The sequence below is a fragment of the Barbus barbus genome, assembly GCF_936440315.1.
Source record: "Barbus barbus genome assembly, chromosome: 12".
Classification (NCBI taxonomy): domain Eukaryota; kingdom Metazoa; phylum Chordata; class Actinopteri; order Cypriniformes; family Cyprinidae; genus Barbus; species Barbus barbus.
The window spans coordinates 27,509,579-27,536,861 of NC_136740.1; the positions used below are offsets into that span (position 1 = coordinate 27,509,579).

Here is a 27,283-nt window from a genome sequence, read left to right on the forward strand (position 1 = left end):
GCAGATTCCAGAAATGTTTTCTTATGTTGGAATGAAAGACACTAAGAACCGGATGAAGTGCTTCTTATTGTTACCCAAAAATACAAAATGGAAGAAAGAGTTCAAACTGAACACATTCTTGCTACTCAAGCGGTGTATGAACATATATATTTTCTTTATATAGTTGCTTCTTTTCCATTTTGCATTTACTTGTTCTTTTACTTTCAATACTTAAGATTAAAAAAATACTTTTCATACTTAAGTACAATAAATATCACATACTTACAAGAAAAATTACTTTTATTCAAGTAATATTCTAAACGGTGACTTCAACTTCTACCAAAGTCATTTTCTGGTAAGATATCTGTACTTTTAAGTATGGCTAAAGTTCCCTTTGGGGAAAGAGCACTGGTTTTCTCAGCCCATAAAAATGTTATGAATCTCCCGTACATTTTATATCCCGTATTTTATAGCTAATACATCACACCTTTTTAGCGAAATTTCTATATATATAACAGCAAATCTGTTCTGCAGAAGAAACAAACTCATCTACATTTCTTTGGCCTTAAGGTGAGTAAATGCAAATGTTCATTTTTGGGTGAACGATTTCTTTAAGGAATGACAAGCATCCTCACAGATACACTGGTAAGTCAAAAGGATGATTGCGCTGCTTGTTTTATATGCATTAAGCTTCATATAAGCATAAACAGTTCATATACTTTACATGGTTTTTGTATGTAGGTATACTGAAATATTTCTTATGCTTAATGCAAAACCACAAGATGCTGGGTTACCCTGATTAGATAAATATATTTCATTGTGAAAATCAGTCCATAAATATGACTATATATAAGTCTCATTATTTTGTGGTCACATTCCTGTGTCGAGAGTTTGCAACATCTCTCAGCAACACGAAACAGATGTTACATGTTGCACCTTAACTGTTAAGTTGCAAAAACCCAAACGTGGTCTAACTGTCTTACACTTTAACGTCTTATCATCTTGAGCAATTCCAACATAGCTTCAGGTCAACAAGAGAACATTGCTGCAATAACTCTGCAATAAACTTGAATAAACACACAGGGAATTAAACGATCACATGTTCCATCTATGACTGTTTATTTTGATGTGCACCGAGATGTCATTACAAGAGATTCGCTCATTCCTCATCCCACGGGAATTTGATGTTGCTTCCATTCATTTCCTCTTGAATTACAGCTGTGAACTTGGCATCAAGTTCAGGGCTGAAGTGATTCTTCCAGTCTCCAGCGATACCTTTAAATAATCAGAGAGGTTTCATTCAAGAACAAGTATCATCATAATGTTTAAAAAAAACTGCTCTCAGCTGATGCTTTAAAACCTGGGTACCTTTTCTGAGGAAGGGTGACTTTTTCTTGTCCATAAGAGTTTCTGGCACCAGAGAGTAGTTTGACATTTTGTTTGTTTTCATATTTTTGAAAGTGCCATGACTGACCACGTGATCCAGAGCCTCTGAGCTGAGCTCCCGGCCAAGAAATGTTAAAATCCGGCTCAAGACTTCACGGAGGTCCTACAATTACAAAAAAACTTAATTACACCCATTCTCTCTGATTTCTGAATGATCAGTATCTCTTCACTTTACCTGAAGCATTTCTTCGTAGGTGATGTACAGAATTCTGTCGCCGAGCTCAGGGTTTCGCCAGCTTTTCACATGGTCAGTCCACTTTCCGAACAAAACTGTGCAAGCAATTGTAACTTGATCATTTGAGTATTTATATTTACACTCTCCATCTACACATATCATGATGCATGTTTATTGTTAAACACAGAATTTAATCTGGGTGTTTTTGGGCATGATGCTAAGTGGCCTTAAATATGGTAGCAATATCGATATAAATAAATACACCAACATTCAAAAACAAAAGTTACATTTAGCATTTTTACTAGTCACATGTATACTGAATACTTAAAACATGGGTCATCCAAGCAGAATTGATTTTAAACACATATTTGAACGTCTCACCTTTTCCTGACAGGAATTTGTCAATGAATTCTTCAAATGTTCCAGGGTCTTCAAGGAATCTGGCCATTTGATGAAAGTGGAAAGATGAGACTAAAACATCTTTAGGATTACGAGCGACGTAGATTACCTGAAGATGAAAAACACAATATAACAATGACACTTTGTTTTGCTTTACTGAAAAAAAAGATAGTCTGGAGTGTGAGAAAATGCAAGTATATTTTAAATATACATAAACACACACACACATACACATATATATATATATATACAGTGGGGAAATAAATTATTTGATTATATTATACGTTTGCCCACTGACAAAGAAATAATCAGTCTGTTGTCACCTTCTCACCAAGCTGTCAATGTTGTCATTGTTGTCACCTTCTCACCAAGCTGCTTGGTGATAGTCTTGTAGCCAATTCCAGCCTTGTGTATGTCTACAATCTTGTCCCTGACATCCTTGGACAGCTCTTTGGTCTTGGCCATGGTGGAGAGTTTGGAATCTGATTGATTGATTGCCTCTGTGGACAGGTGTCTTTTATACAGGTAACAAACTGAGACTCCCTTTAAGAGTGTGTTCCTAATCTCAGCTCCTTACCTGTATAAAAGACACCTGTGAGCCAGAAATCTTGCTGATTGATAGGGGATCAAATACATATTTGACTCATTAAAATGCAAATCAATTTATACATTTTTTGAAATGCGTTTTTCTGGATTTTTTTGTTGTTATTCTGTCTCTCACTCTTCAAATAAACCTACCATTAAAATTATAGACTGATCATTTCTTTGTCAGTGGGGAAACTTAGAAAATTAGCAGGGGATGAAATAAATCTCCGCACTGTCGCTGTCATTCTGTCGCACTGTGGAGCTTCTGTCACTAAACAAATTCCTTGTATGTGCAAACATACCTAGCAATAAAGCTAATTTTGATTCTGTATATTAGTGCTGGGCAACGATTAATCACATCCAAAATAAAAGTTTTTGTTCATATGTGTGTGTACTGTGTATATTTATTATGTATATATAAAAACACACACTTATATTTTGAAAATATTTACATATATTTATATTCATATTATTTATATTATATATGAATATATAATATTATATTAATATATAAACAACATATTGTTCTTAAATATGAGAGAATATGAGATATGAGAATTAAATATGAGAGAGATGACAGTTGTAATGTACCTGCTTGCGCTCTCTCTACAAACAATTAACGTTACTTAATTACTTAACGCACGCACGCACGCACACACACACACACACACAAATATATGTTTCGCTTTAGAGGCTGTGTGATTAGTTGATGAATGGTGACAACTGACATTCTAATAAAACAAAGTGAAACAACAACAACAAACAAACAAACAAACTGCTGAATAAACCAGCATTTAGTAAAATAAACAAACAATTCATGTGTGCTGAAGTGCATGCTGGGAAGTGAAGTTGCAACATCACATTATTAAAGTTAATCTGCAAACATGATTCGTCATTTATTTGTAAGAGACTGTAGAACTTGTACTAATGTGTAAAAAGTGCTGTGAAAATATGGCATCAGCTGGAAATAGACTGTAAATGATATGAGACCCCCCCCCACAAAAAAAAGCTTTGTGAATTTTGAATTTTTTCATGTCATTGCATTGTTTAGAGCATAAGAAAAAAATTGAAAAATAACCTTTTTGAACATTTTTATTTTATTCATATTTTATTCTAGGTCCTCTGTAGAGGATACCAGGATTCAGTTTTTCTAAAAATAAAATGGCATGAACAGACATCAAAAAGGCAAAAACAATGGGATTTTTTTTAAAATCACCAATCAATTTTCAGGTTTCAGGATTTTTTTATACTAAACTTTGTTTAAGGATGACTCTCAACTATGTTATAAAATATATAACAAAATTATTTGTTATACCATTTTGTTTTATGCAATATGTGTGTAAAAATGTCCATAAACTGGTTTTACCATTAAACACAGTGTATCTATATACTGTATATAATTTGCATATTAATGTGTTGCTGTTGGGACAGCATGTTGAAAAAAGAATTGTCATAATGGGAGTAATAATTGGCCAGATTTTCATAATAATATCTAATATTTCATAAGAAAATTGATATATAATTTATTTTCCTATTCAATTGTTATGTCTCCCAAAATGCATCATAAACATGCTTTTATTCCTGGTGTCCTCCACAGTAGACATGAATGAAATGATGTCCTGTTTAATAACAGGAAGTCATATTTGAATTTGAAAACCAATAATATTTTCCTGAGATGTTGCTTTATGACAAACAATTTGAAAATTTGTTTCCCAGTGTAATGTCAGAAGTAAAACATTAACTATACAGTCTATATATATATATAAATATTATTGTTCTGCTGCTTTCTGTACCTTGGCCTTGGACTTGAAAAAGGAAGAAGGCATCAAATTATAAGGCATGTGGGAGACCATGGCTCGTGGTGAAGGGAGCTTATCTAAGACCACTGGAGCTCGTGTTTCCTCCAGCCATGGAACCCTGTCCCAGTTAGGGATGGTTTCCACAGACGTCATGTCTCCTCCATTCAGGAGCGGAGGAAGAATCTCCTGCATCCATGTGGTACCTGAAAAACACAGGCAGGGACCAATGGAGGATAGACTGATCACCTTCACGAATAAAATAACACAGAATCTTAATTTGCAATACGAAGAATAATGAACACATCATTATGCAAAACGCATGAGCCAGTGAAGTTCAATATTAAAATGTCATTGCATAGAGTAATTAGTTGATGGATATTCTATAAAATAGAACAGAGTGAAAATCAAAATGCAGACACTTGGACTGCATTCATGACAGAGTAATAGTCAAATATTTAACTGCTGCATGATTTGTTTTGCAAACTGTACAATTTTTATATGTGCATAAGCATATAAAACGTTGCATCTTTTTTAAAGACTATAGCAATATGAGGAAAAAGTAATGCAATAAGTCTGTGTTGTTGAGCGCATAAGGAGAAATCAACTGCATGCATTTAAAACAAAGAATGATCTTACCAGATTTTGGATAGGTAACAGTGAAGATATCATCATCTTTGAATTGGAAATTCTGGAGGTAGTTGAGACTTTCCTCTGTATGAGCTACCTTAGGTAGTAGGAGACCATGGTAATCCAGATACAAATCGCAGTCTGCCATTCTCTGCTGACCGGACTGAAAAACCAAGGAAGTTCACCGTGTTCTGTGTGAATTCACTTATGTTTGGAGAGGAGGAGAGAAGGAGAGAGAGAGAGTGAGTGAAAGAGAGTGAGAGTGACGTTTGACTGTGAGAGCATTCATTGACCCAACAGAGAGCTGTATCTCTGCTGCTGTCATTGACAGGCGAGTTTGGAGGAAAGGTTACTTGGGTCCAAGTGCACTTACAAAGTGAGATTTTATGTGCAAAAAAACTGAAAAGTGAAGGGATAGTTGCAGTCTTCTATAATGATTTTAAAGAAAGAACAAAAGACGTGTAAATTTGCAACAATGTATTGCAATGTCCAAATTAAATAAATAAATGAATAATAATAATAAAAAGATTGATTTTGAGATTTTAAAAAAAAAGTGTCAAAGTGTGGGAGGAGACTGGCCAGGAATCAGTTTCAGTTGGCTAGTCATATGATCAAGACGCATAAATGGTTGTTGCAACAGCAGATGGTGTTTTTGATGTTGTGCAGCCCTTTCACATAGGTATGTTATTAGCTGTGTGGTTTTGTTTGCGTTGAATGAAATTAATACACTTTATTGAGGCCGATTGCTTATGAGTTTGATGCAATTAGTGCATGAGAATTCATTTGATGTGGTTAATATCTATGCGGAGTGGCACTGCTGTGTGGTGTGCACTGAAATGGTCATTTATTTGCGGTGTATGCTGTGGGTTTTGTTTTTCTTTTGTCTCTTACAGGTGGTAGGAGGTTCATAAGAGCAGGCCCGACCCTCTTGCAGTCTAGAGGAGAGCCATTTCCTACTTTTGTGGATTTTATTATTGAAAATCATGTTAACATCTGATGGTCTGGGTTGGACAAAATAGTGATTTCTTACAAACTACATTGTTGCCCAGAATCAAGTATTGTGATTTGAAAGAATGAAAGAAGAAAAAATTCCCTGAGAGATGACCACACGTGACAGAGTTTGCGTGACTGTTTATCAGTATAGCATTGAGTCAGCGGTCTCTGCAGGTAATATAATACATGTGAGAGAGTGACCCTTAATCCAACAGTGAAACCCCACTGGGCTTGGCTCTATTCAGTTCTTTTCACAAATGTCATTGAAAAGGGAAAACAAAAGGTCTTTTTATTTCGAATCTGCAAAGCTTGTTTGTAACTACACAGTCGTTTACTGCAGGTAAAATAGTATGTAGTAATAGATAAGAAGGGGAAAACAAGTTCAAGCTAGTGCAGCAACCTTTCTATGAGGGCAGAATGAAGAGAGTGCACGTGTAGATCTTAACATAACTGAATAGTTATAATTATGGTAAACAAGTTTATTTTTTGAAAAGTTTATTAACAATTTATCAAAACACATATGTAACCATTCATGTCCTTTACATTCCCAGCAGATTTATGAGTTTTAATGTGCCAGGAATGTGAAGCTCGGCTGAACTGAAGTAGTTGGACAATAGTTGTGCTGTTAAGAGATTAACCGGTAACACTTTATTATAAGGGTTCATTTGTTAAAGGAATTGTTTATAAAGTTACATTAGTTCGAGGAAGTTCACCCAAAAATTAAATGAGCAAAAAAAAGTTCTCCCTCCCTCAGGCCATCCAAGAGATGAGTTTGTTTCTTCTTTGGAACAGATTTGGAGAAATTCAGCATTACATCACTTGCTCACCAATGGATCCTCTGCAGTGAATGGGTGCCGTCAGAATGTTAACAATGCTTGTTCTAGATGTATATTTCTCCCGATTCGTCACACTGGAGAAATAAATATTATGGATAGAGGATTCTTATTTTAGCCGGAAGCAATGGTTTTAAGTTAATTTGTTTGAATTTGTTTACTATAGACGCACAGCTTTTTGCTTCAAAAACTTATTTCAGCTGTCTGGACCAACATTCATTAACCTTTATGTTAGTTAAGGAAAAAACAATACAATTGCTTGTTCATGTCAGTGCACAGTGCATGAACTAATGTTAACAAATACAACTTCTCTTTTTAAAATATTAATGTTGAAATTAGCAGATTAATAAATGCTGTGGAATTTTTTTGTTTGTTCATATTTACTAATATAGCTAACTAAAGTTCACAAATCATACATCTTTACCAATAAAATTTTTGTAGTTAGTTTCTTGTCAAGGAAGCAAAGAAAAAAAAACGTACAAAAATAAAATAATGCATGCTGGGTTCGGTTTGCTCATACAATATTAAAATCTACCATCCAAAAACTGCAAATGATTTTTGTCCCATGTGGCCTTTATTAATAAATTAGTTTGTCATTAAGAAGGTTTTTCTTGGAGTAAGTTTCACCATAACCGGTTGCTCTCCCAAAACTGTCCAAGTATTCCTTCATATTGAAGTCAAATGTTTAGTTATCTGAATAAAGTATAAACACATGTTCACTAATAACAGTTATAGTCTCACAGTCTCCTTATAGCAGATGCAAAAGTCCACAGTATTCAAAGTAGGAATGTGGATTTGCTCTTGAAATGCCTCTTGAGTGGAGGCACTATACAGTATAAGCGTTTAGTTGCTGTGAACGAGTGTGACGAATAGGAAGAGTGAACACAGGGAGATGGCACCAGTGAGCACGGCCTTCACCAGGAGAGCTGTCCAGCTGCCCAGGAGGAAAACATGAACAAACAGCCTGGAGGAGACACACAAACATGGAAACAAACAGTTATGTGCAGTAAAAACTTAAAACCAAGAGCATGAGATTTCTTTAAAAGGACACTGTGATTTCATACAGAAAAGTATATCAACATATTACACTTTGTGAAACACCCGGAAGACTTAATACACAACACTAATGCTGTAAACCACAATGCAATTAATCTGAATTTTCCTGCAAAACTGAATTTAAAATGTGAAATAAATGCATAAAATGTTATTTGACAACTCGGCATAATAATGTATTAAATATTTTATGCCGTGTAATGCATTCCACATGCCATTTAAAAAAACAAAACTAAGCAGTATACAGTGCATACTGTGTGATAATTTAAATAAAATGCTAGCATTTAATTCCAAGCTACATTTGCAATGGCAATAATATCTAACTTAAGGCAACACTGCCATCTCGAGGAGAGACGAACAAGTGCATCAGCTTTACTGTTTTAAACTGTACTGTATTAAAAGCATTTTCAATGATTTGTGATAAATAAAATTAAATTAATTAATGAAAAGCCTATAATTATTATTCAAATTGAACATCTAATTGACTTCTATTTACAAGTTAAATCAAATGATATTTGTAGATTAATGTAGGTAGATACAGAATTGAACTGATATGGAAATGCTGTCCCAATACTGAAAATGTGAAAATTATTTTTATGCCACGGCCAAAAATGTATATAACAGCTGATATTGTGAATCACAACGGTTTGAAATATTCATTCATACAGGGAAAATAAGCAATCAAACGTAATAAATGTACAGAAGGTAGAATGAATAACAGTTAAGTACTTTAAAAAAAAATCTTCTGTAGTTTAGGAAAAATTAAGCACCATTATTATCCTCATCCAATATTTGTCTAAACATACTGATGCCACCTTTTTTAAAAAAAGCAAATAATGGTCAATATCAATTTGGTCAAAATATATTGTGAATCCTTCCTCAAATTTAATTTTTTTCATAAATCATAAACCCTGTTTACCAGAAATGTGCTACAAATTTGAATACATCTTAATTTTGACTAAACAATTATGTAGACAAACTAGAAGTACTGATAAAACACCAACTTAAACCTGCTTTGTTGTAATACTTTAGATGAAAATTTGTGCCAAAAGTAGTTTCTCTTGAGGCAGAATAAAGATAAACAAGTATGACTGTGATACTCACTCCATGAGAAAGCCCTTATAGATACACAATCCCAGCAGGATGGTAACAGGGAGCCGGAAGCTTTTGGGAAGGTCGTATCGAGTGAACATCCATACTACTGCTGCCATAGCAATATAATGCACCTAATGATTCAAAAATTATTTTAAGTTTAGGTACAGAAAAAAGAAACAGTAGTGAGTAAATCAGACTTAAAACATTGTGTCCCAATGACACACCACATTTAATGTTATAATATTATAAAACAATGAGTAGAAAAGCTCTGTTACAGTAAAGTAAAAAACATATGTGACCCTGGAGCACAAAACCAGTCATAAGTAGCATGGGTATATTTGTAGCAATAAGCTAAAAATACACTGTATGGGTCAAAATTATTATTTTTTCTTTTATGCCAAAAATCATTAGGATTTCAAGTAAAAATCATGTTCCATGAAGATATTGTAAATTTCCTACAGTAAATATCAAAACAGAATTTTTTATTAGTAATATGCATCGCCAATGACTTCATTTAGACAGCTTTAAAGGCAATTTTCACATTATTATGATGTTTTTTTTTTGCACCAGATTCCAGATAACAATAGTTGTATCTCGCTCAAATACTGTCCAATCCTTATTTATTCAGCTTTCAGATTATTTATAAATCTCAATTTTGAAAAATTGACCATTATGAGGGATTTTGTGGTCCAGGGTCACATATTTGCGATACTGTTCCTTTGATGCATGCAAACATAAAAACTACAGCACAAAGAAAGCACGTATCTTACCAGACTAATGTTGGAATCAAAGCTCATTTGAATGTATTTCCAGTCAAACTCAATGCCACGAGCTCCCACCCATAACGGAATACATCTGTGTAGAATGAACAGATCTTTTTTTTACAGTACTGATCATTTCTTAAACTTGGGACTTCAAAATCTTGAACAAAAGTGCATAACCAAACCATGTACGTGCATTTCTACCGATTACTGCCAGGGAAAGTCTGTCATGATTATGATTGACAGCGTATCTCTCAGGATGCTTATCAGAATACCTTGACATGATGAGCTCCGCTGTAGCCCAGCCCATAGCTGCCACCATGATCTTATATTCACCCTTCCCAGCATTCCTGGACATAACCAGATGAAGACCTAGAAGATCGGCCATGTCCACTGTGGCCTTCATGAACTCCTAGGGTAAACAGGACATGAATGAATGAAGTTTATATGATTATTTGTACGGGTGTCAGCATGGATGAAATAATAATGTGTGAACAAGTTATGAGCACAATGCCTTAAATGAATAGTTCACCCAAAAATATACATTTGCTGACAATGTACTCGCTCTGTTTCTTTATCCCAACAGATTTGGAGAAATTTAGCATTACATCACTTGTTCACTAGTGGATCCTCTGCACTGAATGGGTGCCGTGAGAACGAGAGTCCAAATAGCTGATAAAAACATCACAATAACCCACACCACTCCAGTTCATCAATTCATATTTTGTGAAGCGAAAGGAGAGGTTTTAAACTTCAAGCAGTTTGTTCCGCCTAAAACACAAGTCTTCTATCCATAATATCAATTTCTCCAGTGAAAACGTTGTCTCGTCTTAATCAGGAGAGAAATCTGCACAGATCAAGCACTGTTTACAAGCGAAAACAGCTCTAAACAAATATGTTGGTGGAGATATGTTTGAAGTGAGCGAATAACAGGGCATGGAACTTTTAACTGGAGGAAGTATTATGCATTATGGACTCATATTATGGAGAATATTTTGGTTTTAAGTTAAAAAAATCTTTATGAAATGATGTTTCTTAAGAAATTATGTTTCTTCAAACATGCAGCTTTTTGCTTCACAAGCTGTTAATTGATGGACTGGAGTCGTGTGGATTACTTGAGGATTATTGTGATGTTTTTATCAGCTGTTTGGACGCTCATTCTGACGGCACCCATTCACTGCAGAGGATCGCTTGGTGAGCAAGTGATGTAATGATGAATTTCTCCAAATCTGTTCTGATGAAGAAACAAATTTCTCTACATCTTGGATGGCCCGAGTATATTTTCAGCAATTTCTACTGTTCCTTTACTTTGCCTTGTTTATATATCAAAGTTATCTCTATAAACGCATAATGAAAAACTCAAAAATAGTGGCTCACCCCAACAAAATCATACACGCCAACTCCTCCCTCCCAGGTGGGGAAAAATGTGGCAAGAAACAGCATCTGAAAGTAATATCACACATTTATACAGGAAACCTCATAATATTCTCTCTTCGACCCACAAACATTAGAAAAATCTTTGTGAGGACTAAAGTGTTCACTCACCTTGCACAGCTGCACAAAGAGGTAGGTAGCACCTGCTTGGACACATTTCCAAAATGCATTATATTCAGATCTGGATAAACAAACAAACAATAAATAAATCAAATAAAAGGGTGAAGATTAGATTACAGAAGTTTAGAACAGTGATTTTGATCTTTGTAGCATACATCATCAACAGATGAAAACTGTTGGAGGATTATACAGTATAATAGAGTCACAATTAAAATGATAACACATGGAAGAGTAAAACTAATTGTGCATAAAATGTATTATTTCCTGACCATGCCTCACATTTAACACATTAGTTTGTAATATGGCATGTGAAGATTGACATACTACAGAATATAATGCAAATATCTTAAATAATACACACTGCAGCACCAATAATATATATATATATATACACACAATTCCATCAACATTATTGTCTAAATACTTACAATCCACTACATTTATACGCAATGAAATATGGGAAATAGGCCAAAGACAAACAGTTTCCGAAATGAAAAAGCGTCATGGTAGAGCTTTCAGTGTTTTATTCCCCCTCAGATCCTGTTAATACAGAAAAAACACCTGATATATTCATACGTTTTGATAATTCTTTAGTTTATTAAAGCGTCAACGTGTTAAAATACCACATTTACTACATCGGAATCAGACAAGCGTGCTTAAATCATGAGAAAATACTCGACATGTAATTGTTATATAACTTATTATAAAATAAATTTGTTTCTGGAACTATTTTAATACCTCTATCATCAATTATTTAAAAGATCGACTGTTTTCTTACCAACAAAATCGTGAATTTTAAACGACAGGAGCAGGTCGTATAATCCTCCGGTGCATCACCGTTAAAGGTCCGAGCAGAAGCGCGCTCTCTCTTACTGTAGTTCCGCTTCTCATTCTGAACATTAGACACTAGCTTGAAACACTGTACACAACACAGCTGTTAAAACTGCTAGGTTTCATGTGCATATTGTTCGTCCTTGCTATACATTGTGCAAAAAGCAGTATGTCAGATGAGCAGGATGCTTGGATATTCAGTATTCACGAAGACTCGTTCACAAGGAGAGAAATAGAATGGATAGGGATAATTATGAATGCATAAACATTGCTGAACACCATAAACGATTAAATGACTGAAACGTTTATTTACTTATATTATTTATTCTATAGCTTGACATCAGTCAGTGCCAAAAACGAAAAATCAGCTTTTTGTTGTCGTTTGCGCATTAAATATTGAAAACAAGTCAACGCATTTAGTGTCTGCCTATATAAATGTATATTTATATAAATTTCAGGATATACCATAAGTCGTATAGTTTGTGCATCTGTTGCATATAGGAAAACGAGCCATTTCTCTGTGGCGTCATAAAGGTACATTTGAGTTTCAAAGAAAACAGTTAAAACAGCATTTTACTTTTAAAAATAGAAAACTATTTAAGTCAAAAACAATATATATGAAATTTTTTTTTAAAAGCTTGCATATGTGTTTTGTATAATTTTTATATTTGATACTTCAGGCTTTTATGGCTGATTTAATATGATATAGTAAGAATATGAGCTCATCTTGAGGAAAAATCACCTTAATCTAATTTAGAGGACTGAGCAAAAACATCAGTTTTTGAAATTCTGAGAGCTTGCAATGTAAATCAGTACGATTTTAGATAGTATGATGCATATAAATACCAGTTGTCACTCTATACTTCCCAATAGTTTATTATTTTTATTATTATCTGTGTAATCTGTGGGGGCAAAACATAAAATGCTATGAAACACAATGATTGAACACGTAATAATTCCTTCAAAACCTTGTTTTATCATATTTGACTCTGATGGTTTATTCTTACTATTATTATAAAAAAATGTTGTATGGGTGATCAAGTAACCCTAAGTTGCTTTAGTGCAAATGCTCACCTTTAAAATGTTACTAACAATATAGTTATTCGACAGAAGATGAGTAGAGTGTGTACAACAAGTTTTCCAGCAAAGGTTTAATCATGTTCATAATGTAGAAATTAATTTATCAAATATAATACAGTAGGCTTTATAGGGTTAAACTATTACCATGATGTATGTTAGTACACCTTATAAGAGACAGAATAACTGGAACACATTTGTTTTTCCAAACACTTTAATTAGTTTCTTTTTAAACTGCAATACAGTAGCCTTTTACCTCATGTAACTTTATATCAGTTATTCTCTTTACACCAACACAACGTGATTACACCCAGAATGGCAACAACTACAGCAATGCTTGTTGAGTGACACTGACACAAATACCGTCAAAAGAAACTAACACGCACACACAGACGTCTACAGAGACGAACGCGTCTCGTAGGTGGGAACAGGAATGTTAAGGCGTGTCACTATGGCTTCAGCTATGAAATGAGTGCGTTGAAACGAAGGAATGGTAGGGCCTTTCTGCTGTGGCAAAACTTGGTGAGTTACTCTTTGGAGTGCATGTACACTAACAGGTCAGCAACGCGATGGCTGTAGCCAAATTCATTGTCATACCTGTGAGAAAGAATAAGAAAAGAAGATTAGAGCACTATTTTTTTTTTTTTGCATAGGGTGATAAAACAAAAATCTTGATATTTTTCCCGACATTTGTACATATGTACCAATATTTATGCACTGTATTTTTTTCCTGAAAATATTTATTTTGACCTAACAGTAATTACAGCCAAAAAAATATTTAAATTAAATATTTTATGCAAAAAGTAAAAAATTATCTATATTTATTTTTCACTAAAATAAAATCAGATTAATATGATATGGGGGAGTCAGTTTTGAATCAATAAACAGAAAAGGACCATTTGAACTGAGATACAGAATTAAACTGAAACGTAGAGTTTAAAGTAAAGACACTATTATACTTGTGTGTACTGTCATACTTGTAGTCTGTGAGGTTAGAAATAAATTGTGAAAATGCTGTCTTTAGAAGTTGAAATGATTGTAATATTCGCAGTGAGGCTTTATTTTATATCTCCATTGGAAATGTTTTGTGATTATTTGATCCAGTCCATCCAAAAATCTAAATTCTGTCATCATTTACCCTCATGTTGTTTCAAACCTGTACGAGTTTTGTTCTGTATGCTGAACACAAAATAAAATATTTAAAAGAATGTTGGTGACCAAACAATTTCAGGTCCCATTGACTTGCATAGCACTTTCTGTCCATACTATGGAAATCAATGGGACCCAAAACATTTCGTTACCAACATTCTTCAAAATATCTTTTGTGTTCCATGGAATACAGAAATGCACACAGGTTTGGAATGACATGAGGCTGAGTAAATGATGACAGAATTGTCATTTTTGGGTGGACCATCCCTTTAAGCCATGTTGTTTTTGAGCTTACCAGGAGATGAGTTTGACAAAGTTGTCATTGAGGGAGATGCCTGCACCAGCATCAAAGATTGAGGAGTGAGTGTCACCAATAAAGTCAGAAGAAACAACCTAAACAAAAACACAAATTAAATATGATTCCAATTTCTGTCCATTACATGAAAATATGCATGTTGTGGAATTCTAAAAGAATTTCACTGCTAGCACTTACGGAATCCTCTGTGTATCCCAAAATTCCCTTCATTGGTCCATGTGCAGCCTTCTTGACAGACTCCTTGATGTTAGCGTAGCTGGCGGGCCTTGAGAGGCGGCAGGTCAGGTCAACAACGGACACATCGGCGACTGGCACACGGAACGCCATACCGGTCAGCTTGCTACAAATCAGATAGAGATGGTAAACTTCTCCAATTGACATCACAATTGATCAGTTGTCTTTTGATCTGTCTTGCACTGACCCGTTAAGCTCAGGAATGACTTTGCCCACAGCCTTGGCAGCACCAGTGGAAGCAGGGATGATGTTCTGGTGGGCGCCGCGTCCATCGCGCCAGGCCTTGGCAGAGGGGCCGTCCACTGTCTTCTGTGTGGCGGTGTAGGCATGGACTGTGGTCTGTGAAGAGGTACAGAAAATAATTCTATTATAATAAGTCTATTATGCTCAACAAGGCTCAAAACATACGGTAAAAACAGTAATATTGTGAAATATTGCAATTTAAAATAAAAAAAATAACTGTTTTCTACTTGAATATATTTTAAAATGTAATTTATTCCTGTGATGCAAAGCTGTATTTTCAGCATCATTACTCCAGTCTTCAGTGTCACATGATCACTCAGAAATCATTCTAATGTACTGATTTGGTGCCCAAGAAAAATGTGTTATTCTTATCAATACTGAAAACAGTTGCACTGCTAAATATTTTTGTGGAAACTAATAAATGTTTTTTAGGATTCTGTGATGATTCTATTTATTTGAAGTAGAAATCTTTAGTAACATTATAAATATACTGTCACTTTTGATCACTTTGATAATTTTATTCAGCATCCTTACTGAATAAATGTATTATTTATTTAAAAAAATTGACTGCAAACTTTTTTTTTGTTTTAAGTCCAAATGTGACTTTCACACATCGTGTTGCCCATTAGAACTGTTGTTTCAATGATGTCATGCTTTATGGTTTCCTTTTAGCCTTTATTTTTAAGAAGGGGATGTTAAATGTTTGTGAGTTTGTAAAATAGTTGCAAAATGATTTTTTGACCCAATTGAGCATATATAAGTAGGACTCATGTCACACCAGGCATCGACTTACCATGAGGGCCTCCTCAATACCAAAGTTATCATGAATAACTTTAGCCAGGGGAGCCAAGCAATTAGTGGTGCAAGATGCATTGCTGTGATGTTTTCAACAAAAAACACACGTTAATATGGTTATCTCCTAATGTTGCACAAGTCAGTTACGTTCACATGCATGCATTAAATATTTCATTTGTATGCTGACATGTATTAGACTTGATTTGCTCACCTGACAATGGTCATACTGGAGGGGTCATACTTGTCCTGGTTGACTCCCATCACAAACATGGGAGCGTCAGGTGATGGGGCGGACACAACCACGCGCTTGGCACCGCCCTGGATGTGAGCCTATGGGGACAAATTTCACAAAATATCAGTATTATAAAAATATTTTATGCTATACATTTGCCCTCCAGATCCTGCTCAGGTGTAGACTTACTGAGGCCTTCTCAATGCTGAGGAAAACTCCGGTAGACTCGACTACATACAGGGCACCAGCATCACCCCATGGGATCTCCGCAGGCTTCATACTAAGAGCAAGAGGGAAGAAGAATTAGCACAACACTACAGGCTATGTTTGAAATTCCTTATAATATTTCTGCAGCATTTTTTTTCTATACACATAAAATAATCATATTAATTCCCACAATGTAATACACATTGAACCAGTGAAGAACCAATAAAGAATCTTGACCTTCTACTTCCAGTGTGATGAATGAACCAGAAACAATATCAACTGCAAATGTTTAACATCTATTCAGTGGTTCATTGTTTATTTGGCCAAACAATTTTTCAAAAATAGGATTAAAACTACAAAATAACCATATTTTTATGAGATGATAACTGGACGCTACTTTGAATTAAACATACAATGTTTCTATCATGTACGTGATATTGTTTACATTATTTTTTCAAAAATAGTGCCTAGTATGCAGTATATACTGTGCACTATGATGTATAAATCTTTATTAATATGACAGTGTTTACTATTCATTTAAACATACTTGCACTCTATGTGTCAAGGTTGGAGTTATATCCTGATGGGAGACTAGACCAATAAAACGTACCACTGGAACACAGAGATGGCTTGACCATCAACGATCAGCTTTCCATCCTCTTGGTGCACATCTCCCTTGTGGCGGCCATGAGTGGAGTCATACTTGAACATGTAGACCTGTTAAATGGTTTCAAGTTTGAGATTACTAGATTAGGATTAAGTTTTATAGAGATAGGACTCACAGGAAAAAAAAATCTATTTTATTTTTAAGCTTGAAATGTACATTTAAAAAATAATTAGAAAAATAAGAGATTTGTGACATAATTAGAAAGGAAAATAATTTCAGCAGCATCAATTTTATAAAAAAAAAATAAAAAAAAAAAAAAAATATATATATATATATATATATATATATATATATATATATATATATATATGCTGTGTACCAATGAATGGTGCACAATAGGACCAGGAAAATGCATTAAGAAATGAATATAGTGCTAATTTTATTTTTACTTTAAGCATGGATGCTATAATAAATGTTAAATTCACAGGGAAAGCTGCATGTTTGAAAGCGTCTAAAATCTCATACTAAAAAACTCTTTATGCAGTGCAGGCCTATAGATATGTTAGTTTAACATGGCTGCTGCTTTGCACAATGCCAAGAATCATCATTTCTGCTTCAGTGAATCTCACCATGTACTGCAGGTCGATGAAGGGGTCGTTGATGGCGGTGACTTTGATTCCCTTCTGCAGGCAGGCCCTGAGGACCAGGCGGCCAATGCGGCCAAATCTACACAAATGCACAGCAGAGTTATTTAAGATGTTTCATAATGACACAATCTGTCTTGTATCTGTTATTTTGAAAGATGCCTCTCATTCTCCCATATCTGTCTGCCTGCAGGAAACACGATGGAAAATTCCACTTAAGGACTGTGTGATTTCATTGGGCACAACAAGGGAATATCTACATGTTTTTATTAAATATGCCAGCATATGAAAGGTAAAGTGAATAATTCATGTTTGTCAGTTGATATCTGATCGGTTAGACACATTGCCTGAAAGACTATGCAGCAGGAGTGTGTGTACGTGTTTGTGTGGATGGAGGCTTAAGCTCATCCTGGGTAATCCTGTTCTTGCAATCATTCTGAATCAGGCCTTTTGCTCTCTCTCTCTCTGTTCATCTGCATTTTACAATCTCTATTTATGGATTTATTAGCTCTGTCCCAAAACCTAGTGAGCTGCCTTGCTGTTTACTGCCTCTAAAAAACCTCAAAGAAAAAGAAAATCAGACCAACTCTGAATGTTCTTCATAGTACGCAACTTAAAGTACAAAGCACTGTCAATTAGATTTAACTGTCTATAGTTAACTAGATTATCATTATCAGAGATTTTTTGTCAGCCAAACTCCTTATGCCTAAAAAATATACTTGAAAATATATACTATATACTAGGTAATATTAAATAATACTTTTAGATGTTTACAGTTAATGGTTAATGGTCACATAAAACAAAATATGTATTTTTTTTACTAATTAATTTGACTTTTTATTTTAAAATTGTTTACTTAATTTTATTCATTTTTATGATTTAATACATTATTAGCTTTTCATCAACTCAAACTTTTATGAATACATTCAGGAACTGAATAAATTCTAAGTTTAAGAATTTAGAATAGATCTTGAATTTTTTTTAATTGATCTTGATCTTTCTTTGTCCACCGTCTCTACCACTGTTTATTAGGTATAGCATCATTTTTAGGTGGTTCACTACATTTTGGAACAACAGACAGACCCTTTGTCAAAAATAGACTCAAGTTTTGCATTTAGTATTTTATATTTTATGATGTTGTTTAATCATATATTAAAGCCTTAAACATCATTACAGATCAGATGTAAACTCACCCATTGATTCCAACGCAAAGCTCAGACATTATTGCAAGAGTATAGATTGTGGTCCTGAACCTGAAACAAGGGAAGACAAAAACAAAGCAGGCTTTTAGAACAATTGCATTAGCTTTATAACATATATAAAACTTTATAATAGCATTAGTTTTACTGTTGTTTTAAACTCAATATTTAATAACGTGTAGCTGTTTTTGCACAGAATCTGCATTTGTGCTCATCAACGTCCAGAAAATAAGAGAAAATAATCTACTATCATGAAGTACATTTCATTTTATCTTGTGAAATAATATCATTAGTGTGATATAGATTGAAATGTATTTTCTGTGATTTCGATCATATCGCCCACCCTTACTAGCAGCTCAGTGGTCTGTCTAAACACGCTTGTGGGACTGAACGTCATGAACTTTCTCTGAGCCAGTGTGTTGTTTTGGATGGTGGGTGGAGGCTTGAACTGTTCTCTAGTTTTTATTGTTCTTGGGCCCATTAGCATGCTGTCTGGGAAATTTCCAAACCTCGGCCTCACTGGACCTGCATACTTTATTAGCCTGGCAAAGCAGAAGATCTATTGTGTTAAGACACGTCTTTTATTCTCCTCTCTTCATGCAGAACAGGGGCAGCAAGTCATGCACTAAACAATTTGTCCTTAAACTTCCTTGTGCACACAGGAAGTTGCTGAAATACTGGCAGTGTATGTGCATTGCCAAACAATCTTCCCAGTGGGCTTCAATATGCAACAAGTCGTCACATGCCCAACATCGTTTGCAGTTTTCTCTATTATCAGAGTGCCACGGTGTGTGAGGACGGATCTTACGTAATATGAGCCTGACAATTGGACCAGAGTCAAAAATTTGTACATTATGCCATAAATGGCTAACGCCTGAGAAGGATCAAAGGGAAGAGGAGGATGTTGAACTGCAACTGGAAACGGATATACGTGCACATGAAACAGGGGGATGTGACTCACACTTGAAATGCAAAAGTGAACAGATTCAGTTAAAAGTGTAATGGATTTCAGTTGACTTAGTTCTACCTTTTAATACAACCTGGCAGTCTAAATCAGTTTAGACTTTAGAAGTGTTTAGAATAAGATGATTTCTGCTGTCGCTCCTTTTACAGCTGTCCCTGTGACTTTACCGTAGTATTTAAAACACTACGAGACTGTGTACGAAATAATTCAAGAGAGTGTCTCTAATGCGTTATAGTTTGTTTGACATTTTAAGATATAAACACATTTTAGCTAACAGAGTTAGAATGTTTATATTTATAGTCACAACAAAATATAGCCTTCTAAAAGCCCATAGATGTGGCTAGTTGACAGAGAACGTCTCATGATCTGTTGGGTTTTAGTGAGCTATGGTTTGTTTTGAGTCCACATGTTTATACTTTCATCAAGACAAGTGGTGCACAACCGGTCATTAACGAGACAAATGAACATGTTTTCCACAGACACCATTGATTGGACCTCATCTGCCACTTCTGTCTCTGTGCACCACTGAAATGGCCAAAAATGACCTTCACGGTCTGCTTGAAAAGATGGTCTAAGCAGGGTGATTCTAGTTAACTAAAACTTAAAGAAGTGTTATTGGAATTAAACAAGTGTTATCTGTAATCAAATATTAAAGAAAAACCTTAAATATATTTTATTTCAGCTGGTTTCCATTTATCATGTTCATTTAGTGTAAATTGATGTACTAGAACAACTTTAAACAAAATTACCAAACCTAAAACCTATATAGATATATTAAATGAAAAACAATCCAAAACTGATAAAAATGACAAAATCACAACAAAAATACTAAAACCCTAACTAACCCAAACTATTAAAATTAAAATCTGAAATGAAAATGTTCAAATATGAATAAAAACTAGAACAGAATCTCAATTATACTAAAATATCACTGGGTATAGGATATGGTTAATGTGAACTCTGTTACAGTTTGCAAATGGATATGAAATAAATCCTGTTCTAAATTGCAGAATTTGGAAAATTGGCTTATTAATAGGCAGAAAATACAAATGCCGTTCTGCGCGCATTTAATTTCTAAATCCAAATTGGCAAATAGCTGAGATTATGAGGTTAAGCCCTAGAGTTGGACACAACGACAGGAGATTTTTTAGGGAAGAGCGCTTGGGAAGTTTTTCATTAGAGTTTTATTTTCCAGGCGCTGAACGATCCATTTCCCAAAGGTAATGGCAGTTTCCACGAATACAGAAAAATCACCCTCAGGCTCAGAATATAGCAACCAACCTTGACCGATCAACCTAAAATAAGTTCAAATGCTTGTCTATAACAAAGGAAACCATCTCACTCAGATGGATCAAAATCAGTTCAGTTAGTGTAAAGCATTCTTTGAAAAAACAGTCAGCTGCTTTTTAACATTTCCTTATCTGTATAATGCTGGCTGTACAAGATGAGCGCTGAAGCCCTGAACTCAAATGCAAGATAATGCACCACAACCAATGGCCCACATCGCCAGACTGGATGAAATAAGGTCGTTTTTGCTCAAGAGCAATGTGAAAAGAGATGAAGGTTGTGGTCTATGTAGACAATAAGGTGACTTATTTATTTTAAGGCCAATTTACATGCCAAGATTTCATAAAATTCAGCGTTTAAAAAATGATTTAATTTTTGTTCAGTGTGTTTAGTTCGGCCATAGGATGCCCAAGGGCAAATCTAGATGAGGTCTCAACTCCATCTAAACCAAGCAAATAGGAAAGTACTAGCAATTGCACTGTTACATAATCAAGAAACTCTTGATTTTGTCAGTGATGATGAATGAAGGAAGCTCAGACTTTCACAGCATGCATTAAGACAGACCGTCCTTGCAGCTGGCAATGTGTAACTGGAGACTGTAATCTCCTAATCAGCCCATGTGTGTGTGTGTGAACCATGTACTGCACCTGCCCTACCCGAGTAATCCTAATCCAAGTCCCCAGTCTTGTTAAGGACTACCAGAATGCACTGCATGTGAAATGACAGATCGCAAATTCAGCTTGAAGCTAAAATGCAGAAATTTGCTGCTGGTGCAGAAATTATTTCTTGTTTTGCAAACACTATCTGACAAAGTGGCTGCTGATTAATTTAGAAATGAAGTTTATAGATGCAAGGAGGTGAAGCAAAGAATTAATCAACATATGGTATTTAGCTGAAAGCCTTAAAAGCCAAACGATCTGATGAAATTGCAGAGAATGATCACATGACGTTGACAAGGTCATTCAGTGCAGGAAAACAGTGGCCGTATCGGCATCTTTGGTTTCCCTTCCTCTCCTCTGACTTCTTTTCTTTGGATTTTTGATTCTTTTGGTTTCTTCTTATTCTTCAAAGTTTTCCTAATTTTGCCACTATGCATTTTGGTTAATAGATGTGAATATCCCTCTTTGTGTTCTTGAAAATTGGGTTAACAAAAAGAACAGTGGAACAGAGTCATTGAGAACTGGTTTCCGGCCAAAAGTCTGCTGTCTCCAATTAGACCTGGATCAAGTGACACACACACAGACACACACACACCTCTGAACTGACCCTAAATTCAATTCCCCTACTGTTCTGTTTTGCGTCTCTCAGTCTTGGCAACACGGTCATGTGCATATCATGTGTAACATGACACTAAATATTAAATGCTAATTTTCAAATCATAATTTCATAATTAATTCTAGCTCCATAATCTGATTGGATAATATGCACACGCCTGTGATTACACAGCAACAGAGAACAGTCAAGTAAAAATGACATTAATTTTCTTCATAGAAAAATGTGTAAATCGAATAGACAAGACCTTCTATGGAGCTTTGAGACTGTTAAAAGTCAGCATGAAATGTATTTGACCTATTCATTTTGAATCAAAATAACTCTTCCAGTCATGACTTTAAGTGAAGGCATTTCCTTGTGTAGAAGCCACAAATATGTGACTTCAATTTAATTTAAATAAATGGTTTAATTGCTAAATTCCTGAAGAACTAAGCTACCCATAATGCTCCTGTCAACAGTATATGGCCTACAGTTTAACTAAGTTATTTGGCTGATTAATTGTTTATTATGCCTATTATTTTTTTTACATTATTATATAAATTAATCATATTATTTATGTTTTTATCATATTGTTTCAGGCTCTCTGTATTGATTTTGCTCTTATTTGGCAGGATTACTCAATCTCCTGATGCAGTAGGAAGCAAGTATTGACAAACCACAATGCCACACCTCTTCTGGAGACAAGACAGCATTTCCGCTGAACCAGCAAGACGCCATTTCCTCACACCAAAAACACCCAATGTGACAGAACAAGGGCACACAGACAGGCATAACCAGGACAGTTTTCTTGGGACACGCAAATGAATTTCAGTGGAAAATATCTAATGCTGTGTAGAATAAAATGAAACAGGAACTTCAGCAGTGTCACTTTGCAAAAAATAGCATGCAACTAAAGACCAGTTATGGCCCTGTTTTTATTAATAATATAATTAATATTGAGTAGAGAAGTGTTGTATTTCTGGAGGGTTTGCCTATAAGGCATCCTGAGGAAGTGCCGTGTCAGTCCAGCCAGACAATAGCAGCGGGAGAAAGCAAGTTTTTAGAGAACGGATAAGCACGTTAACTAGTGCAACACATAAATATCTAACATTAGGACCATTATTTGTGTGCAAACGGTCACATTTGGCTTCAGTCACAGTGCAATAGGTATGATGTAAGAAAATTTAATTACCCCACACTGCAACCCACTGTTCCCATTCTTGGCTCCGTTAAAGGACGTTTGAGAAGGGAATGGTATTTTAACTCTAAAAAATGATTCCTCCAAGGGTGCTAATAACAGCCCAGAGAATAAAACACCCTAATTTATATATCATTAAACATGCAATATGCATGCAAATTATTTTAATAATGCACAATTCAATATTTCATTCTGTGAAATCAGTGCTCATTGTACAATAGTTTAATCTGCCTGTCATTTAGACGCCTTTGATGAAGCAGATGCAAGTGTCAAACCAACGAACGTCACATGCTGTATGGTCCATCCATTCAATGGTCCATCCAACACCTGAATAAATTTATACTGGCTTCTTTTTTCGACTAACTTCATAGTAAGAAATCCAATTTTGTCATGGTGTGAGGTAACATCTACTATAAGCGACACTTAAATGGCCAGTTGAAGGCCCTTCTGGTTGCCAGTGGCAACTGCAGAGTCAGACTGCAGAAGGTCAATGAAGGAGGGATGGAGATGCGGCCTGCATGTCACTTCCTCGCATACACATATATTATATTTCATCCCACAGTCTTTGAATTACACTTAAGCATTACAGAATTTGATAATGCCATTATTTATTTCAAATGATCATAGCATAATTGTTGTTAATGATGCATACCCTGCTGAAAAACACAAATCTGACCAAACCTATTCAAGTGGGTCATTTGGTTGCATGAAAACCACCTTAAACCAGATAAAACTGGTAAACCACCTCAGGCTGGTTTCATATGTTTTATTCAACAGGGAATTTGCAGGAAATGACAATAGAAGTAAGTTCTGAAGTTCAGTATTGCTCATGATACCCAAGGTTTTCAGATCTGAGTCAGGCTCTCCACTGCAGCATGGAACATGCGGCCAGTCACGTACATGAGGGAGAAAATCTCCCATGATGCTCATCGTGTAACATGTGTCCTGTCCAGATTTATATTTAAATACAGGTATGGCATAGTCTATCCTAACCCTATTCTCGTATAACGCATTCAAAACCTAAATGTTATGAGAAAGAATAAGCACAAGGAATTATATCATTTGACCTTGACAGCTCGTTCGACCTTCATGGTGCGAGTGATTCAGGCATTATTTCTGTTTATGTGCTTTTATATGCATTAGAGCGCAAACAGCTGCGTTTTTGTTCATCAAGGGGGAGTGCGTTCCTTCTTCATTCGTTATTTGTCAATGTCAATACGTAAAATAACTATAATAACCATCTGACTAAAATACGTACTCCACAAATGCCCTGAAACGACAAACGGTCGAGTTTGGAGAAGTTATTTAAAATGTTTATTTTTTTTATTAAATCATACCCCCTCCCCTCTTTCGCAGCATCCTAGCAGATGGTACATTCTGGAACGATATGACGCAATGAGTTCATTCTTCAACATTTTCATATAATAAAATTCTAAAATGTCATAAGTGTGAAATTAATATTGTTATTCTGTAATAAAACACTTATATATTTGCATAAACCCGCATGGAAATGCATGAATGAACCACGCCTCCATATATTCGTGCATTACGCAGAAACTGACGGATTATATAACAACTTCCTTACAAACCCAAACGCAGCAAACAACATCCTGCAAAGCTAAACGTCGTCTTTAAAATGTTTAATATATGTATACCATTTTGCAGTCTATGAATTCGACACAAAAACGATGTAAAGTCAATAAGGAAGAACTCACCTCCTTCAGTGATGCTGCTGCGGTTCTGCTCGGTTTCCGCGTAATGCTGCACCATTTTATACCGGACACGTGCCACCGGTCACCCTGGCAACCTGACGTCACACCGTGTTCGTGGGATAATTTTAAAGAACTATCTATCAAGAAAAACATAAAAATAAATAATAATAATAATAAATAAAAATAAAGAGCTAACTATCAATAATAAAAAAATAAAAATAAAATAAAGAGCTATCTATCACGAATGCTATGGAAACGCTGATGGGAGACTGTGTAAGACGATACTATACAAGGACATGGAGGGGAGATTTATAACACGCATGAAACAGGTGCTGTATAGATGTGCCAGTCTTCCAAAATGCTAAATTAAACTCTAAAAAATGCATATCCTCCATGCAGAATCGTGTTACCTTGATATCTTATTATATTTTACCCTTCACAAGATAACCAGTGCCATTTAATTGAAGTTTTCGCCACTGAAAATTGTTTTCTGTGTCAAAGCTCCATGAAGGGATGCAAGTACAACGTGTCAAGTTACAGATGCAGTATTAAAGATGCTCAAAAGACACCTGATCACAACTGTTACCAGTGAATAAACACAAACCCTCGCTTTGGAGGCAATAGTTGATAAAAGCAATGCTATTAAAAGTAACTTTTGCTTTATTAATCAATTTACCCCATGGGTACTGTGAAAAAGCACTGTGGTTTTAATTGTGACTGAAAAAAAAATATCACGCACTTTGACTAAAAATGTCATGTAGTTCATTTAACAGTCCAAAAATAATTTAAACGTGCATGCATTTGGGATTAATTTGTTTAACATAAATCTTTTTTATAGCCTTCTATTGGATATTACGGTGCCCGCCCTAGTCTCTGTGAATGCATGAATGTAACGCCAGGATGAGGAAAGCGTGGATTGTGGGATTCCGGACGCTGTTGCGCGTGACTGTGGCGAGAGACGGCGCGTGCTGCAGAGTGGGTGGGGTGTGCTCAGACATACTATACAGAGCAAAATGTCTAATTAAACATGCAAACTAAACATGAATGTTGTCCATATTGACCTATTACCGATTTTGAATTTTTTCTCTCACTCTCGTTTAAACCGAAGACCAATTGCGTTATTTTTCATGTTAGAGTCAAGGAGAGGAGACGACGCCTGTCACTAAGCGCCCTCGTCTGGTGTAAATATGTTAGTTACAACAGGAGAGAAAATAAAAAACAACAACAACAACAACAACAATAAAACGTAATTCCCCGGTTTCACAGACAAGGCTTAAACCTAGTCCTAGTCTTAGCTGTTTCAACTGAAATAAACTTGCACTAACTGATCTTAAAATATATCAGTGCCTTTGTTTTGTCTCAACATGCACCACAGTAATGTTTTTTTTTTCTAAGCATGTTTATAAAAATTACTTAAATGTCCTAATTGAACTATGGCCTAATCCTGTTTTAGTCTAAACCCTGTCTGTGAAACCAGGCCAATAAACCAGTATAAGCGATTAAATACCTAAATTGGTATTTTTTTTCTTTCTTTTATTTTTTTCCCCTTCTTTTTTTACAAATTTTACCTATGTGTGCACATTGGGATCGATTGGAAATAGGCCTATACTTTGAATCAGTGGTATAGTTAACATTAATAAACATAAACTTAAATAAAAATATAACAAACTAACTTTTTTATTTAAACTTAAACTTCTCAAATTTATTTCAGCTAGTTGCCAATGCAGCATTTCTTACTTTAACTAAAATAACTAAAACTAAAATGTAAATAAGGCCTACAATAACAAATAAAATTAAAATGTTAAAATTTTTAATTAAAATGTAAACATAAGATATACAATTAAAACTACAAACTAATAAAAAGTTATATTAGCAGCTCAATTAGGCCTATAATACTAAAATAATACTGCCCTGAAGACCTTCTCAGACAAATGCATAACTGTAAATAAACTGAACTGTATCATGTTGTCAATATATACATAATTTATGAATGAGATTATTTGTTGGCCAAGACTATGGTTTGATATTTCTGTTCATT

At 35.0% G+C, this 27,283-nt stretch overlaps 3 protein-coding genes across 3 annotated transcripts; all 3 read right to left on the bottom strand.

Moving 5' to 3' along the window:
- Positions 1-264: 264 nt before the first annotated feature.
- LOC306878043 (sulfotransferase 2B1-like) lies at positions 265-5,354 on the bottom strand. The gene is made up of 6 exons (XM_079430137.1): positions 5,020-5,354; positions 4,378-4,586; positions 1,982-2,108; positions 1,601-1,695; positions 1,348-1,528; positions 265-1,254 (listed from the first exon to the last, which is right to left on the bottom strand). The coding sequence occupies exons 1-6, from the start codon at positions 5,156-5,158 to the stop codon at positions 1,139-1,141; spliced, it is 867 nt and encodes a 288-aa protein (XP_079286263.1). The 5' UTR covers positions 5,159-5,354; the 3' UTR covers positions 265-1,138.
- Positions 5,355-6,264: 910 nt separating this feature from the next.
- Positions 6,265-12,160, bottom strand: LOC306877582 (BOS complex subunit TMEM147). The gene is made up of 8 exons (XM_079429429.1): positions 12,078-12,160; positions 11,728-11,839; positions 11,291-11,360; positions 11,123-11,188; positions 10,021-10,157; positions 9,755-9,839; positions 8,994-9,115; positions 6,265-7,800 (listed from the first exon to the last, which is right to left on the bottom strand). The coding sequence occupies exons 2-8, from the start codon at positions 11,802-11,804 to the stop codon at positions 7,680-7,682; spliced, it is 678 nt and encodes a 225-aa protein (XP_079285555.1). The 5' UTR covers positions 11,805-11,839; positions 12,078-12,160; the 3' UTR covers positions 6,265-7,679.
- A 1,243-nt stretch (positions 12,161-13,403) lies between these two features.
- Positions 13,404-25,333, bottom strand: LOC306877770 (glyceraldehyde-3-phosphate dehydrogenase 2-like). The gene is made up of 11 exons (XM_079429727.1): positions 25,249-25,333; positions 18,828-18,887; positions 17,620-17,716; positions 16,994-17,100; positions 16,366-16,456; positions 16,156-16,274; positions 15,943-16,024; positions 15,094-15,245; positions 14,850-15,012; positions 14,652-14,749; positions 13,404-13,804 (listed from the first exon to the last, which is right to left on the bottom strand). Exons 2-11 carry the CDS (start codon positions 18,854-18,856, stop codon positions 13,735-13,737), a joined length of 1,008 nt encoding a protein of 335 aa, XP_079285853.1. The 5' UTR covers positions 18,857-18,887; positions 25,249-25,333; the 3' UTR covers positions 13,404-13,734.
- Between the last annotated feature and the right edge of the window lie 1,950 nt (positions 25,334-27,283).